General features: G+C 37.2%; 1 protein-coding gene and 1 long non-coding RNA gene across 7 annotated transcripts in view; one reads left to right on the top strand and one right to left on the bottom strand.

Annotated features, from left to right (window-relative positions):
- Positions 1–18,780, bottom strand: part of CRLS1 (cardiolipin synthase 1) — a 22,838-nt gene extending 4,058 nt beyond the window's left edge. Inside the window, exons 1-5 of one of the 6 annotated variants that reach the window (XM_019973376.2) lie at positions 18,287–18,780; positions 15,551–15,688; positions 10,913–11,042; positions 1,567–1,652; positions 510–578 (exon numbers count right to left, since the gene is read on the bottom strand). In XM_019973376.2, coding sequence (XP_019828935.1) covers positions 510–578; positions 1,567–1,652; positions 10,913–11,042; positions 15,551–15,688; positions 18,287–18,592 — 729 coding nt within the window. In that variant the 5' untranslated portion in view covers positions 18,593–18,780. Of the gene's footprint in view, positions 1–509; positions 579–1,566; positions 1,653–10,912; positions 11,043–15,550; positions 15,689–16,157; positions 16,267–17,440; positions 17,568–18,018 lie in introns of those variants that run through there. The other 5 variants (XM_019973377.2, XM_070801154.1, XM_070801155.1 and 2 more) reach the window with 5 other exon arrangements.
- The window catches only part of LOC139186516 (uncharacterized), a 38,515-nt gene continuing 37,351 nt past the window's right edge, over positions 17,617–18,780 (top strand). Inside the window, exon 1 of the long non-coding RNA XR_011570097.1 lies at positions 17,617–17,734. This is a non-coding gene — a long non-coding RNA (uncharacterized lncRNA). The remainder of the gene's footprint in view (positions 17,735–18,780) is intronic.

Genomic DNA, 18,780 nt, shown 5'->3' with positions numbered 1-18,780 from the left:
CTAGCATGCAATTATTGTCCTGAAAAGGGCTCAGGACAACAGATGGATAACTAAGAGCAGGAGTTGTTTATTAGTGAATAAAACTTTCTCCTATCTTTTTCCATGTAACTGCATGGATATTGCACCTGAAAGAGACCTTATTATATGATGTTTCCACTACAGGGAGGGGTGGGTAATGAAAGCAGAAAGAAATCTTCATACTCTCTTTGTGTCTCAATCAATATGCAATTATGCTTCTACTTTCTCCACCTCCCCTAAGTGATGGCCCTAATACTTCATTCAGAGACTTAAATTCTTAGACCACCAGACCACTAACACAAAACACACATGTATACTAGAGCTCCAGAGAGCCTGGACGACAAAAGAACAGGGTTGGTGACTCCACTCTATCCACTATGGTCAATGCATTAAAATCTATCTTATTTTCAGCCGCTCTAGACTGAGGTTTATAGTCATTATAATAATCCACAAGGGAATAATAACTTAAAAGGATGTTGTGTGTCTCTTACCTTACTGATGAAGGTTGGTTTTAACCTAGCAGTGGCATAACAAGGATTGAAATACTTAGAAAGTGTTCGCTGGCAGAGGACAAAAAAAAAGGATAAACTTTATTCAATTTATTAAGTTTAAAATAAATATTTTGCTATTATTAATATATGTAACAGTTACTGAGTATATACCACATGCCTGGCTATATTCTAGATCTATCATAAAGTCAGGCTGATGACATCTTTTTACTAAACAAATTTCCCTCATCATTATTTTTCCTTTATAGGCTAAAAATCAAAATGAATAAAATGTTGACATTTTCACTGGACTGGGAATCAAAAGATGAGACTGTTACGCTCATGTAGTGATTATTAGCTACGTTATACTTATCTGCTCAAATATTTGTAGAACCAATGAACAAAAGTGCAAACAAATTATCCTATGCTCATAAAACTATAATTTTTAAAAACCAGTTCTAGAGAATCCGTAGTAGAAGCTAAGTTACATAGGAAAGGGTGCTTAGTCATACAAAACACTCTTAAGAAGGGACTTCCCTGGTGGTCCAGTGGCTGAGACTCTGAGTTCCCAATGCAAGGGGCTGGGGTTCAACCCCTGGTCAGGGAACTAGATCCCACATGCCACAACTAACAGAGCCCACAAGCTGCAATGAAGATTGAAGATCCTGCATACCACACTAAGAGGCAGCACAACCAAATAAATATTAAAAAACAAAAAACCTTCCTAACAGAGTCTTCTGCAACTAGCCCTTCTAGGGACAGGGCTAGTGGCCTGAGTTTTATGGGCTATCAAAACAATTTTAACTTAAAATAAAAACATGCTTTTAAAAAATGGATTATTCACATGTTCACTGAACAGTTACTATAATGGTGATTCAAAAGCAACATGGCAGTCTGTTTTCTTTAAATTCCTAGTAAATGGATTAAACACATAATTGTCATAAATTATTCCCATAAAATCCCATAAAACTCCCATGAAAATCAGTACACAATAGTGTTTTTTTCCTTTTGCCTTAAGTTACAAACACTACTAAAAAACATTTTTTTGAAACAAACTCACCGGTGTTGGAAGAGTTCGATATCTGACATAAAAAACAGCAGCAATCAACATTACATCTCTTGAAATTATCATATAAGTAAGTGGAACTGAAAATCAAATATAAGATAATTTTGATTGGAATTCTGAAAATTATTTAGACATTACACATAACATAAAGCCTTACCATAAATTGGTGTCACCTAAGTAAAAATTTTATAATAAACATTTATTGATGCCTGTCTAGGGTCCTTACCATGAACCAGTAATTTTTATATTCTTCTTTTACCTGCCTTCAAAACAAGGCGACAGACAAACTATGTTTTTCAGTTGTAGTTATCAGTGTCAGCTCTACTCAGGCACCACTATTTCCTCTTTACTTCTCCGCTTTATAAGTTTGGGGAAAAGATAACCTCACTATAATTACATGGAATGAGATTGTAAAGAGGTTGGAAAAGATGTCAGGACTCAAGCCATTCTGACTTTCAAGAACTGACTGCTTGCTTCTGTAGTCTAGATTATTTTATGAACAGCAAATTTTGCTACATGTACCACTTGTGGAGAAACAATATCTTCAATTTTGCCTGGCCAGTTCCTAGCCAAGCAATTTCCATTTTTCTTTCTGCTTATTCAGTCAATGAATTCTAACTAAACATGAACTCAATTTGTTGATAGTTTTCTCATTATTCCTAAGATCCTACAGGATGGCCCCAGAGCCAGAAGGACATTTTAAGTGGACACCCAAGGAACTCCTGCTCCCTTGTTCAGTGAGAATGGGAGGGCAGAGGTCTTGTTTCACTGAACATCCTCCCACATCGAAGGAAGTTTTAACCATGACTATAAATCACATTTTATTAGAAATATTTTTTAAAGGAAAAAATCTTGAGGCTAACACTCAGTTCAAATTGTTTCAGTTACTAAAATAAAAGGATCATGCATAGCCCTTCCATAATACCTTCAAACAGCTCTTCTTGAATTACTTTTAAGGCTATCATTATGGTCTGCTCCAATTTTGACATTCTATTGGTTCAGCAACTTAAGAACAATTTCACTAATTAATTACAGATTTAAAACTCTGCTGGTTGTGGCTGTTATATACATATAAGTGTTGATCTACGGTGTAGTACTTCATGACAAGATGATTCCAAAGAGAAATGCTTATCCACTCAAATCACGGCATTTAGAGCATAAAAAAGACTCCACTGTATGAGCCAAATAACAAAACAATCCAGTCATGATTTTTAGCAGGATTTCTGTGCCTGTAAACCCAACTTTTCTATATAGCAATAATCAGCTGCAAAATCAAATAACAATCAGAGTTTAAAATGCAGCAAACTCATGCAAATTATATATAGTAAATACAACATTAGAGGAAAATAAACATCTGTTATTGCAGTTCATCACCACAGGTGGAAAAGAATATAAATAAGAGGTTTCTACAGAAGAACAGATGAGGTGATTCAATATACTGCAAAGCAGTAGGTTCTAGTTCTCCTAACTACCAAAATTACCATTTATTGAGCATCTGGCACAATTTAAGCATTATATACATATTATGTCATTTAATTTACATATCATCTCCATGAAATGTGAACCATCATTATCCCCATTTTACCAATAGGAAAACAAGCCTCAGGCAGATTATATATCCTGGCCAAGGTCACCAGTTAGTCAGTGGTACTGCAAAATGCATCTCTGGACTCAGTTCACCATCTGTCAATCTGTCTGATAGAGGAAAGGACTGTTTAAAAAATCAAGTGTTCCCCAAACTAACTACTCATCACAGAATCACCTCATAAAAGTTTTGTAAAAGCATAGATGAAAGCTCCCTGGGGGTTCACAGTGCAGCCAGACTAGGACCCGGGCTGCAAGGCCTCTGCCAACTGACAGCCTGTATACTGTACATACAGGCTCTTAACTTGCATTCGAGGGGCAGTTTTTGTCCAGTTCCCTGGTTTTTGAATCTCCTAACTGTTCCTGCCTTCTCTCTCAGTCTTCCCTTGCCTTTTCTTCTGGGGCTAAAGCAGCTTTCCTTTTGTCTATTAGAGTACGACAGTGTGTTGGTGGAGGTGTAAAATGTGTTAGGGAATGCTCCAAGGTTTTCTTCTCTATTTGCTAATTCTGTCTGAAATACAGTTTCTGCAACAAGGAAGTACATCATGGGCAAATTTTATTCGTGTTAAAGGGGAAATAAAATCAAGTCACTTTTACACATAAAGTGATCACTATCACTAGCATACACTGTTGCATTGAAAATTTAACACACAGTCACACTCATTTGTTTATGTATTTTCTATGGCTGTTCTCACACTACAATAGCAGACTTGAGAAGCTGCAACAAAGACCACATGACCCACAAAACTGGAAGTATTTATTTACTATCTGGCCTTGACTGAAAAAGTCTGCCAACATTTGTTCTACATGCTAACCTCTAAATCAGGACCTCCACAACCTCTAAGGAGCAGACAGAGAGCTCCTATCTACAGAACAGACTTACAAGTACTGAAAATTCAGGGCCATGTCTGGTCCCTCCCTGTCTGTTCACCCCAGAGGGAACGATACCACTCCATGAATTCCACCAATGCTCAGAGAGCACCCAGTTAACATTTTACAGAGTGAGGAGCCAAGGTTCACTAGGCATTTTAACAGTCTCCGTTACAAGAGAGAGACCAAAACAAACAGGAAAAAAGAAAGAGTGTACACACATACACACACACACATAAACAGAAGATATCCTGAAATGATGATATGCACCTATGATATAAGAAAAAGACTTTAAAAATGTCAATAAAGGGATAGATTACAAAGTTGAGGAAATCTCCCAGTAAGAGAATAAAAGAGAGTTTCCAATAAGAAGAGAATCTGGAGAGAAATGTGTAGAACTTAAGGATAAGCTTTCAGACTGAAGGGGCCTTCTCATTACCCAGCACAATGGAAGACAAACTCTAGAACATAAACTATTATAAACTCTCAGGCCAACAAGGTTAAAAAAAGATTCTCAGGTTCAGCCTCCGTTAATACCTGAGTAGGTAATAATTCTCCTGCTAACACAATTAAAGACCATTTTTTAAAAAACTTGAAAGTGAAAAGCTTATAAGATGCTAAGAAAGTATCACAATGAGAACTTGGGAAAATAAGCCTAGGCACTCAGAGCCACTGTCCGTGACCCTAGAGAAGTAAGCAACAAAGCCGAATAAAACAAAGGGGTTTTGGCAGCCTTATGTGACGGCGGAACCATAGTCAAAGCCCAGAGTCCTCAGGTTGGGCAGTGACAAACCACTTCCTAGCTTTAAGCTAGGATCTGAACAAATATTCCCACAGGGTTGAGAGAAGAGCTGGCCCTAAGTAAACTAAACCTTAAAAGAATGTTTTATCTGGCCATCTAGGTAGTCCCCAGAGAAGGCAATGGCACCCTACTCCAGTACTTTTGCCTGGAAAATCCCATGGACGGAGGAGCCTGGTGGGCTGCAGTCCATGGGGTTGCTAGAGTCGGACACGACTGAGCGACTTCACTTTCACTTTTCCCTTTCATGCATTGGAGAAGGAAATGGCAACCCACTCCAGTGTTCTTGCCTGGAGAATCCCAGGGCCAGGGAAGCCTGGTGGGCCTCCGTCTATGGCGTCGCACAGAGTCGGACACGACTGAAGCGACTTAGCAGCAGCAGCAGGTAGTCCCAGACTATCAGCATTCCTAGGCACCTGGCAGAACTGAACGCAAAATCTCTTCCAAAGAGTGATGCCATCATCCTATACATCAAAATATTTCTCCAAATTCTTATAAAATATTAATACAGTGTTTAACAGTTTAAAAATACCAAAGACATAGATACCATGAGTAAAAATCAATAGAAACAGACACATGAAAGAGACCCTCAAAAGATATTATAAAACTAAAGCTTACTATGTTCAGAGGGCTATATATAAAAATTAAAGGAATATACATGAAAATTTCAGCAGGAAACTGAAAACTGTAAAAGATGATTTGCTAAGTTTGAAGAAGAATAAAATAGAAATTCTATAACAAAAAAATACAATAGAAGATTTAAATGAATTTGGCTCAGCTGACGAGAGAAGCAGTGAAATGAGAGAGTGTGCTTCAGCTTCATTAGTAATCACCTAGAATGGAGTTCAGAAAGATAAAATGAGCAGGTAACATGCAGAAAAGAGGCTAAGACACAAAGGATACAGTGAGATCTAACACAGATATACTGCAGTCCCAAAAGGAGAAAAACAGGCAACAATACCTGAAGATTGTGGCTCAGAATTTTTTATAACTGATTAAAGATATCAATCTATATATTAAAAAGCCCAACAAATCACAAGCAGGATAAATAAAAAAGAAAAATCACACCAAATACTATGAAAAACCAAAGAGAAAGAAGAAATCTTAAAAACAGCCAGAGTAAAAAAATACCTTGGAAAATGAAATGAGTTAACAGTTGATTTCTTATTACCAATAATAGAAATGAGTAGACAATTGCATGGTATTCTTGTGGGGAAAGTAAGATCCCACATGCCATGGAGCAGCTAAGCCCACATACCACAACTACTGAGCCCATACGCCAGAACTAGAGAGTCCATGTGCTGCAACATAAGACCCTGCATGACGCAACTAACATGACACAGCCAAATAAATAAATATTCAAACTTTACATAGACAAAAGTAGAACAGAACATGCAGCTCAAATAAAACACAAAGTAAAATGGAAGACTGCTACACAAATAGCAGTAATCATAGTAAATGGATTAAATGTTCCAGTTGAGAGAGAAAATATTTTTAGACTGGCTATATTAAAAACCTATTATATGTTATTTATAAGCAATACCTAAAATAGATGTAGACAAGTTGAAAGTGAAAGATTTATTTATCATGCAAACACTGGCCAGAGATAAGCTAGTGTAGCTAAAGTAATATTCAAAAAAAACAGACAAAAGCAAGAATCATTTCTAAAGATACAGAAGGTCACTTCAAAATAAAATGTTCAATTCACCAAGAAGACAACAATTTTACTTTATATGTACTTAACAGCATAACTTCAAGAGACACAAAGCAAAAATCAGAGCTAAAAAGTAATGGAAAACTAGACACAGCAGGAAACTTCACTCTCTCAGTAGTTGACAGAAAAGCAGACTAAATGTAAAAAATAAATCAGTAAAGAAATAAAAGTTAAAAAAAAAAAGAAATAAAAGTAATTTATTAGGACTAAAAATTTGACAAAATGGACACACATAGACCATCACACCCAATGATCACAGAATACAAATTCACTTGAAAAATGCCTAAAAATTTTGTTTATAAAATTTGACTGTATACTGGACTGAAGGGCTGAAAAATCACAGAGCACGTTCTCTGAATACAGGTAATTATGCCCAAAATTAGTAACAAAAAAAAATTGTTAGAAAATCCCACAAATTGAGAAATAAATTTTTATTAACTCCACAGGCCAAAGAAAAATCATAATAGAAATAGATTACTCTGAATTCAGATAATGATAAGAATACAAATACCAACATATGAGAAATACTGAAAAGGAAAATGCAAAATGCCTTAAATGCAAACATTAAAAAAGTAAAGCTGAGAGAATTCCCTGGTAGTCCAGTGGTTAGCATTCCATGCTTCCACTTAGGGGGCACAGGTTCGATCCCTAATCAGAGAACAAAGATCCCACCAGCCACAAAAAAAGGAATGAGTTAAACATTCATCTACAGCTGTACTGTTCAATACAATAGCTACCAGCTACATATATAAACCACTTGAAATATGGCTAGTCTGAACTGAGATGCTGTAAGTGCAAACTGCACACTGGCTTTTGAAGATGGCTTTTGAAGACAGAGTATCAAAATAAACAAAAATCTCATTAATGATTTTTATTGATTATACAAAGAAATGACTATTTTTGATCTAGTGGATTGAATAAAATGTTATTAAGGGAGGTAGCACAGGCAGCAATGCATGCTCAGAACATGCTGTCTCCACTGCAGCAGGAGAACAATCTCACACACACACATTTCACCTGTTTCCCTTCACTATGAATATAACTACTAAAAAAATTTAAATTAAATCTATGGTTCCCATTACATCTCTACAAGACAGGACTGATCTAAAGGATTTAGAAAAGAACATCGGAGAAAAGCCAAAGGATGACACAGAAATAAAAGAACAAGATTTAATGAAATAGTAAACATATCAGAGAAGTTTGACAAAGCTCAAAGTTGGTTCTTTGTCAAGAGTCACAAAACTGACAAACCTCTGGCAAGACAAGTCAAAGAAAAAAAGGACAAATAACTAATAATTAGGATGAAAGGAGGGACACTACAGACCCTACAGACATCAAAAAGTTAATGTGGGTAACTTTAACTTACAAATAGCTTATGGTAATTTTTTTTAATGTGGCCGAAATGAATCAAGTTCCTAGAAAAACATCGTAACTCACAAAACAGACAAAAGATGAACCAGCAAAAACTGAACATATATATATTTTTAAAAGTGAATTATTTTAAAACGTTTTCCCAAAGAAAACTCCAGGAATCAATGGCTTCAACAAGTTCTACCAACATTCAAAGGAATAATTGAAATCTCACACAAAACATCTCCAAAGAATGGGGGGTCGGGGAGGAAGTACACTCCCTAAAATTCATTTTATGAGATTAGTATAAAACTTGATATTAAAACCTAACAAGGGCATTTTTAGAAAAGAATTTTAAGCCAATTTTGTGAATCTAGATGTGAACTGACAAAATATTAGTAGTAAACCAAATACAGCAATATCTTCAAAATATATCATGATCAAGTTGGATTTATAACAGGAATGTCATCAGGTTTAATTTAGAAAATCAATAATGTAATTCACCATACATTAAGCTTAAAGGGAAAAAATATAACTACCATAATACATGAAGAAAAAGAAATTTCATAAAATTCAATATCCAACATAAAAAAACTTCTGAACAAACTCCCTGTAGAAGTGAACTTTATCCTTACAAAGGGGTTCTACAAAACTCGACAGGAAATGTCATATTTAATACTGAAATACTGAAATCTTTCCTTCTGAGACGGAAAATAAGACACAGACCCCACTCTTAGTCAACACTGCACTGTGTACTATAGTGAGGCAAAATTTTAAAAAGGTAAAAGTACTGATGAAGAAACACACTGTCATCAATTACAGACAATACATAATTGAGGATGCAGAAACTCCAAGAGAATACACATTTATATTATTAGAATAAGAGTTCAGCAAGTTTTGCTAGACACAAAAATCAATATTAGAAATGGATCTTATAAACAATAAGCAGCTATGACAAAATGAAATATTAACAGAGCTACATTTACAAAAGAATCAAGAATTATCAGTTACCTAGGAATAAATCTAATAATTATTTATTACTTCTCTAGAAATAACTAACATTTTGACATTTTAACAAATCTAAATAGAGTATATACAACAGGTTTGTGGACTGGAAGACGATATTATAAAAATGTCAATTCTCCCAAATAAATCTGTAAATTCAATGTATCCCAATAAAATCCCAACAAGTTTTTCTGGGAAACCTGAAAGTTGATTCTAAATCCACATACAAATGCCAAGAGGTAAGAATAACAAGATAGAAGAACTTGTTCTATCGTATATCAAGACTTTTAGCAAAGTAGTAGTTATTAGGGACAGTCCTGATACAAAGATAGACAAATCAATGGGGAGTAAACTAGACAACCCAGAAATGGACTCATATATATATGCACATGGTTTTTTAATAAAAGTGCTGGGATGGATAATTGAGTGTCCAAAGAAGCAGTTAGAAAATTAATCTCTAAGACAGAGAATTTTTTAAAACCATCAACTAAGAATAATGTTTTTTAAAAAAATCTTAAAAGCTTTCTAATACAAAACATAATCACATATAAAGGAAAAGGCATCAGAATGGCATGAGACTTCTCAACAGCAAGATGGAATCTGGAAACCTATAGAACAAGGTCTTCAAAATTCTGAGTGAAAACAATCTGCAACTGAAAATTATGCCCCTTTTGAATCTCAATCAAGTATGGAGGGTAGAATGAAGACATTTTAGACATCTGTAGAATAAAGACACAGTACACCTCTAAAAACTTGCTGCCATGCTGCATCCGAGCACAGGAAACAACTGGAGATTACACTCCACATGGAAGCCATGGGAAAAACAGACCCAACACAGAAGACAGAAAATGCAAGTGCCCAGAATGATAATGAGTGATAATGAAGGCTTGAAAAGCAACCTACACCAATTATATCAACATTATCCATAATGCCAAAACCTAGAAACAATCTCTATGTTCAACAGGAAAATACCTGGCTAACCTCTGTGTAAAACAATACAACAAAATACAAAGTAACTCTGAAAAAGCTTTAGGGGAAGCATGAAAATACACACACCACAAAATAATCTTAATTATGAATGTTAACAGAATGGTCCTTAGGATCTTTTTCCCGACAAATTATCTATATTATGTATAGCATACTCCTGCCCGTTCAATACCCCCAACCATATACACACCATAATCATGACTTTCAGAGAAGCACAAAAACAGTAGTTTAATTCATTTTTAAATTTGGTTATGCGGATTTAAAAGCCTAAAGATAGAGGAGAAAAAGAATCTCTAGATTGAGAAGAATGCACTAGACTGAAACACCACTACACTTCTTCCTATCAAATGTCAGTAACAGCATGGTACTGAAGGAGCAAGTGGCAGTTTCTTTGTTTTCAATCCTATTTCTAACTCAGAAATAAACAGTTTAATCTGCACCAAAGGATAAAAACTGAGAAACACAGCTGAAGTAGAAAATGGACAACCCAAAAAACAGTACAAAATACAAGAGATCATAAACTTTTGTTACAAACAGTATTCAGACAGTATACAAACTACACGATAATTGAAATTGCATAATAGTGTCTAAGTAATAATAATAACTTCAGAGCTCTCATTTATTAAACTGTACTTAGTAAATAAGACGACTTAGGAAAACTTTAAATTGCTTTTAAAAAGCTACGCACTAAGAAAATATAATAGTTTCAAAAGATTCTAGGATAATGTAAATTAGCACTGTGAAATATGTGTTCAATTTTAATTTTAAACAATTTTACTAAGAAAACAGATTCTACTAGTGTATACAAAGTTATAAATTTGAAAGTAAAACAAACAGCTTGGCAAGAAAAACAGTTCAATAGTTTAAAATTAGGGAAACAAAAAAATAAAATAAAATTAGGGAAACACTTTAAAGTTGAAAAACATATTTTTGGAACAAAAATTATTTGTCTCTCAATCAAGAGAAATCCTAAGCTGACTAATGTCACCCTTCCCTGTACTATTTAAAAGCACACACAACGGCGCTCTTACCTGGAATAAGATCTGCATAGGTCAAGCTAATATATAAGATACTGATAAGTATTTTATCAGCAAGTGGATCAAGAGCACTTCCCAAAGCTGATTTCTGACTGGCCCAGTTTCGAGCAATAAATCCATCCAACTGAAAATAGAAGTTTTTTTTAATAAATGTCATAATGGGTACAGAGTAGATATCTTGAAGATTAAAAAGGTACCAGAATAACTATACTTTCATAAAATGTAGATAAAACCTCTTCTGTTTCTTACTCCCAAACCTCCTGTTTTACTGGTATACATTTAACTTTTAAATTACCAATTGGTCAGAAAATAATTTTACTTTCCTACAGTACTTTTCTTTTTCAAGGCCTTCAGCTATTTCTCAATGTTTCCACAATGCCCCTCTGAGGGATGAACCCAGACACAAATTTAAAGATGTAAAGAACCCAAATAAAACTCAAAGAAAGCATGACGGACAGAGCACAGACTCGGTACCCCCTATTCTCAAATCCTCGGCTATTTCACTACCCCCAAATAGCTGCTTTTACTTGCAAGGGCTCCTCTTTAACGGCAAGATTTCCTAACTTCCATTCCTACCTACCTTTCTATAACAGTATCCAATTCTCTAAGTTTTAGCTGTTATTATTTTTATTTTAACTGTTATCAATATTTTTTGTCTAGTGCCACTGTTAATTCCATGGCTGACTAGATTTGCATGACTTGTACCTGAATAAAATATTCAATCCTTTGCATTTGGCCTACTTAAAATTTGATTTTCACTACTCTTGGAAACAAATTATATTTTACAGCAGAGGTCATACTTGGTTTCCTGGGAGCCAAGAGGCCTGAAGGCTGGTTTTGTTTGAACTGCCCAGAGGTTTTCAAAGTATAAATTACTTGCCAATATTTAAATATTCAAAGTCTTACCTCAAAAAATCCACATCTCCAAGCTCACTTGAGGAATGGGAAGAAAATTGACTGAAATCAAGTACTGCCTATTTTCATTAAACAACGTAGATATTTTCTGATTTTCCAAGTCCCTACCTGGCTTTTATTCATTTTATTTAACTTCAAGCTTCAACAAATGTTTGAATTTTCTAGTCCTATTTCCAAGGAAAAAGATCAAATTACTTTAGACACAATTTAACATGGTACATTTTAAAGGATAAGTCCTCCATATCTCAAGTATTCCAATAACTTAGAGACAGCTGTCATACAGGATAATGGTTAAGAACTTAGTCTTCACAGCAGAATATAAGTGGTGGTTCAAGCACTTGCTCTCCTGCTCACTTAACTATGTAACTCTGGGGACAACATTTGGCCTAAGCCAAAACTGAGGCTTAGGCCTTTCCTTTCCTTTCCTTACTTCCTGTAAGAGAGAGATAATGCTACCCACTTCAAAGGATAGGTTGTTTCAGTACATAACATGATTAAAATCTGTTTAGCACTCAGCACTCAGTAAATCCTCAAAAACATCAGTTATCAGCTATTACTACCTCAACTGAAAAAAATCTATTTTCTTAAGTATACTAGAGGTAACACTAACAGAAAGTGCCTAGACCTGGGGGTTAGGGCCTCGGCAGATTCAGGTGCCAGTTCAGTTTCTGTTCTCAATCTCCCATTTTTTCACTGTCATCTTCTCAGTGATGAGAAGATGACACTGTAATCTTCTCACTCTCATTGCTCCTCTACCCACACTGGATTCCAAGGTCATCAACACCACTTTTTCTTTGTAAATCTCTATAACTCCCTATTCCACTCTCTCTCAATACTACTTAAATACATCTATCGTGTACTCTAAGCCGACACCCAAACAGCTGAACACTGAAAAACACCTAAATGAGCTGATGAGTCTCACTTTTACATGACCACAAATCTCCTGTGGGCACTCGATACAGCCTGGTAAACCTACACCTCCTTACTATGTTTACCTTCTCTTTTCAGCCTGCTCTTACCACAAACTGATTCTGTCCCTCCCAAAGCCTCTCTCTAGCTCATGATCATGTCTGTATTTCCTCGAAAAGTAAAAGCAGATTGCCAGCACTCCCTCATATTCCCACCTCTGAATCCCACCACCCACCACTATCTAGGCACATTTATCTCTATTATCCTGATCCCTGACCCCAGGTCCTCTTACCTTCTGTGAGTTTCCCCCACCTCCCAAGCATCAACCTCTCTCTTCCTACTCAGTCATTTAATTAATTAGTTAATTAACAACAAAAATTTCCCCAATATATATTTCTTTATAAACTACCCTTCCTTGACTTTATTCCCCTGTGAAGTAAAACTTCCTCAAAGTGACATCTATTGCCATCACTACCTCACATATGCTCACCAACTCACTCTGACTGTCCCATCCTCTAGAGATGGTACTCATAAAGGTCACAAACCTATCCTCAACACAACTGAAGCACCTTCTTAATATCCAGGACAACTTACTGCTTGATTTGCTTCCTTTCTAACTAGTTTTTCCTTTTCAGTGTCCTTTACCAGCTCCTTCTCCATTTCTCTACTTACTGCTCTTTTCTCTGACCCATTCTCTTCTTTTACCACAGCTTAGATGATTTTATCCAGACTTGACCATCTACATAATAACTCTTAAATCTGTCTCTAACCATGACTTCCTCCAACTTCAAACTACTGTATTCAAATACCCAATTGTTACCTCCACCTGAACAGGCATAACAACTCTTTTCCCACAAACTTTGTCCTACTCTGAATGTTAACCATCATAGAAAATGTAAACCTCCATGCATCTGCTTGTTGAAAAGAAAAAAGTAACTGCCTAGCACTCATATTTAATTCCTTTCTTTCATCCCACATATCCAATCCATTAACCTATCAATTCTATCTTCAAACCATACTCTCAACCCACTACCCTAGATTGTTGTATGCCCTCTAACCAGCTTCTCTGTTTCTACTCTTGCATTCCTATAATTCCCTTCCCATACATAACAGAAATCAGGCTTTGTCATTCCCCTGCTTAAACCCTCCATGAGCCTAACCATCTGCCCAGTGGCCATTCTAGAGGCATCAAAACCTCCATGGAGTATAAGTGTAAAACCATGCCAGTTAACTTAGATTTCTACACACATTGTCTTCTATATTTAGAAAAATGTAAATGAGGCCTCTTCCACTTAATGAACATTTCAATCTCATGTGGCAACTAAAGAAAACGTACAAACCAAAAAAAAAAAAGCAAATTCAGGAACCGAAAAAGATCTTGTCTATTACAAAAAAAAAAAAAAAAAAAAAATCCATTGTCAGTATAATGGTCTTTGACAGACCTGGAGACCATTTTAATAAGTAGAGGCCTTCACACTTCAGAGGTAAAAGTAGGGACAAACCAAGAGTTTGTGTGAATGGGGAGAAATTGTGACAAACAGGAGCTAAATTCTGGAAAAAGAGAGGAGGTAGCCATTTTGAGAGACTGTATTTGATGCACATTTGGAAATGTCATATAACAATGCAAACACCCTCCTTTGTTTATCCTGCAAAACCTTCAGCTAATTCCATACTGCTCAACAGGTGGAATTTTGTTTCTATGAATCTCAAAGGGAATAGCTGATGTTACAAAGGAAGATGTTATACAAACTGCATTAACAGAAAATAAGTTTCTCTTTATTCTCACTAAATACTGAGCATAACTTTTCAAACACACATCAGTTTAAAGAGGCACCAAATTACTATTGCTTGTCTGGGTGCTTACTTGGATCTCAGACCAGCCTTGTACAAGAATATGTAATATATATACACAACATCTGTTTCTACATGCTTTTGTCCTGATTTAAAATTTTTCCTCTACCATTTCCCCACTTCCTTCAATTTTGTTTTTGCAGAACACATAGTTTTATAAGCTATTTCAATTTTTTATGCAACAGGTAGCTGATAAATACAAATAACGTCATACATGACAATGACTGGCCAGTCCAAAGAGCTTATATATAACACATAGAGCAGCTTTCTGTTATTAAAATTATTTTCCAAGCTCTAATTTGAAATAACCTGAATTAATCTTTCCCTCCCTCTAAGCTGACACAGTGGTGTCAAAGTATTCTCTTCTCCTCTGTCCATCTACCAGGAGAGTAGAAGGAAGGAAGGATGCCTAATGCCCACCTAGGGCAGGGTCTTCTGGAAGATAGTCGGAGGGGTATGGAACAGGAATCAAGGACCAAACCTGTGGGGTGCCTATGGCCTCCTGCCAGCATAAACCTGAGCAGAGATCTGGCCTCTACAAGCTCCCGGTCACAACAGCTGGCCCACTACTTCCCTCTCCATCAGTAAAACCAACTGTTGTTGCAGATCAGATACTTCTCTCTACTACATAAGCAGAAAAAAACAGTCTCAGCTTCTCTCCTTTATTTATATCCCTAAAGCAAGTAGTTGGCCCTTTGAGAATTTCTAAGGCTTCTTTCTTTCTTGAAGAAGTTCTCCAATGCCTCCCTACAACCTCTACTTCCTTCCTTAGATAATATGGAGAATAACAGAGTCCCACACAGATGCTAATGACAAGCCTTTATAAAAGTACTAGGTGAAATGCATCTTTGAGGATTTTCTTCCAAGGAAAAGCAAACTGAGGCTGCATTATTTCAGTGTAGTGGAGACTGGGATTTAAAAGGGGAGCAGAACAAGAGGAGTACCTTTACAACTTACCAAGTCAGTTAGCCCAGCTAAAGCAAAAACTCCTAATGCAATATTAAAATCTTCTTCAATAATCAAATAGCCCAAAACTGGGGCCAAGCCAATCCTCGTCATTGACAACATATTTGGGATTGTCCAGGGGTTTTCATACTGAAACATAAAGACAACAAAATTTAAATACTATAAATTCATACTTTAAATAACTATATACACTGGAAAATACACTCCAGCAACTTATAGGTATGTCATGTACCCAAACACAGACTAAAGTACTGACTATATAGATTTTCTTACTAGAGAGAAGGAATAAAAATATCATATAAGTCAAGATTGTAATGCACGACTTCACAATTAGAATTCAACACTAAAAACATACTGCTTTTAAAAATGAAACTTCAACACTGCAAATCAACTATATTCAATAAAATTGTTTTAAAAAGAATTACTTTCCCTTTATACAAAATAAAAAATTTTTAGAAGTGAAACTTCAGGAAAATCTTATACTTCAAGGAGATAAACAGTCTAGAAAGTGTCAGAAAAAAGCCAAATTATCAACCATGGGCATTCTGGCTAAAAAACATTTATTGCAAATAACCTCTCCTCACTCTTCTATACATACCCATCAAAAGAATGCTAAATGCCATACACAGCGTTTGGAGATACGAATGAAGAAGGGTTAAAACCATCTAACTCCATAACGTCATCACTAAACTGGAGAATTGCTGGAAGAAAATGGAACAAGGGACAGTGTCTGAAATCCTTGGGAAATCTGTTCAAAATAGCCACAGCAATGTTAAGATCCCCAACCAGAAGCTGAGGGCTTTCACAGCTTCCCTATGGGAGCTTTATGATTCCTTGAAACTTCATTGGGAGGCAAGGTGTCTGAAGTTGGCACCAACAAAAGGGCACCACGGCAGCTGCTCTGAAGAACATTCCTTCCTTGCCAAAACAAAATCTGTTTCACGAAAGGGTCCTTCAACTTTAAAGAACTAAGACACATGGCACAAAACTGGGTACAGAAATAATACAGAGAAAATGTCATTTTCTAAAGGTTAGTTTCGCCACTGAGTCAAGACTGCCAGTTCTATCTCATGGGACTATCTCCTCACAAGATAACCATATTTAACCTCATTCTCAACCAGTAAGCAATTTGTCTGAATCTTAATCTTTTAGAAAAGTAACAGCATCCACCTCTAAAGGCCTCTTTTAAAATACCTTGAACCATTCTGTAAGAAAAGGCAATCCTCTAAAGATACTAAGCTTGTGTTTATAAACAGAACCAGGCAAGAAATGTTCACCTCAGCCTGGAAGGATAATGGGGTTTGGGGAGTCAGGGAGCAGAATACTGTCACTAAAGCTACAGAAAAATTCAAATTTTCTGGGAAACAATCAGCACTACAGACCTCTATTGGAGGACCTTTTATTGAAGGTAAACCACAATATTAATTAAATGGACTCATTCTTGGAACATTCCAAACTCAAGTTCAAAGGTCCAAGTGTTCAGAGTCCAGAAAAAAAAGATAAGTCTATTGACCATACTGCAGTACAGATAAATCAAACACTGATCCAATATAACCGCAACTCACTGAGGAGGGAAGGGGAGGGTACAGTTCGTGACTGAGAAAAGGGAAACACAAAGCAAAAGGTCAGAATACAGACGGCCAAAATTCATAACAGAGATGCCCATGGGACAAAATTAAAGACAGGGGCAAACAACCACATCATTTCATTTGGTGAATTAATAAACCAGACTGAATGGTCCTGGACCAATGAAAAGGATTCTTTTTAGCGCCACACAAAATATTTCAGTTAAAATACCTCATTAATTTCTAATTATTAAATTTGTAAACGTTTCTAAACTAAAATTAAGAGAGCTAATCTCAGATTACCCAACCAGATAACCTGTGGCATACTCGACCAACTACTGCCGTTCTGGGAAGGACTTCAGCCAGGATATGGCAACCTCAAAGCATCCAGCATTCAAACCCCAACATGCTTTAGCTATTAATGGAGCTGAGACCACTGCCAGGATGTGGCCAACCCAACCCATGCTGTACAACTGATGAAAGCGGCACAGGGGCCCACTGAAGACATAACAATTGAAGATGTAATAATTGCATGAGTCTTGCTACATGACATCAAAAGCTCTCCCACACTCATGCTCTGATGTCTTCTCTTTGGTCAGTATTTCAACAGGTGAGCAGACAAATATTTTCCTCCTTTACCTCAGAAAGTCTTAATCTTTTTCTATAATTAGAGGTTAAAAGATGTTTTAATTACGATCTAAATTAGTTACCCTTCATCCTATACAATGTTTAAAGTTACCAAAGGTCAAACGGTAGTTAACCAAACCTGCACAAGCAAACAGAAAGGCCTGTATATATTTCTGAAGACGCTCACAGACTTGCCTTAAACATAGGGGATTCGCTTCATAAAATTTAAAACGGGCTTTTAAAAAGATAAGTGAAGGCTATTTTTACCAATGCAACATCCAGAGGCGCGTCCAGCTACAGGTGAGGATAGAGGGGGAGGAGAGGATTCTAACTTCACCACCGAGACGCAAAGAGGATCAGGCTGGTACCGCTGATATTCGTCCCGACCGAATGACCTACCCGTAACTTCTCTTGAGGGAACGGCTTAAAAGTTCTGAAATGGAAGCATCGGACCTGACCAGCCAGGGCACGTTATTCGTGTCCGGGACCAAGCCCGCCGGAGCCGTCGCCTCTCCGTCTCCTCCTTGGTACGTACCAGGTTGGAGGCGCTCGTCGGGCCCCACTGGCCACGTCGGGCCTCAACAGTAGCGTCCTCTCCGGTCGCGGGCCCGGGGGTTGCCTTCTCCGCGCCCGAGCAGTGGGCTCGCGGGCTAGCCCCAGGCAGCCGCAAGCCGAGCGCAGCCGGGCGCAGCCACCAGCGCTCAGCCAGGAAACCCAGGCAGCCGGGCGCAGGCGGCAGCAGAGCCCCGCGGGCGCGCCCCTTTCCCGGCCGCGCTCCTGGTGCCCACGCGGCAACGCGCAGGGCCCCCCAAGAGGCGCGCGCCATCCGCGAAGCCAGCATGACCCTGCTGGCGCTCGAGGGGGACGCAGTCGGCGAGAGCTCAGCAATCCAGGGCACTGGCAAACCGCTTCCTCATCGACTCCCCGCAATATTGGAGAAGATCGACGGCCTCCATACTGGTTCTCAAACCCCAACACGCTATCTTATACAGGTGGCCTTAGATCGCCAAGGACGGAAGCCTTCGCGAC

The sequence above is a fragment of the Bos indicus genome, chromosome 13 (genome assembly GCF_029378745.1).
Source record: "Bos indicus isolate NIAB-ARS_2022 breed Sahiwal x Tharparkar chromosome 13, NIAB-ARS_B.indTharparkar_mat_pri_1.0, whole genome shotgun sequence".
NCBI classification, from domain to species: Eukaryota; Metazoa; Chordata; class Mammalia; order Artiodactyla; family Bovidae; genus Bos; species Bos indicus.
The sequence above is the reverse complement of the archived record's forward strand: the minus strand, read 5'-3'. Positions and strand labels throughout refer to the sequence as shown.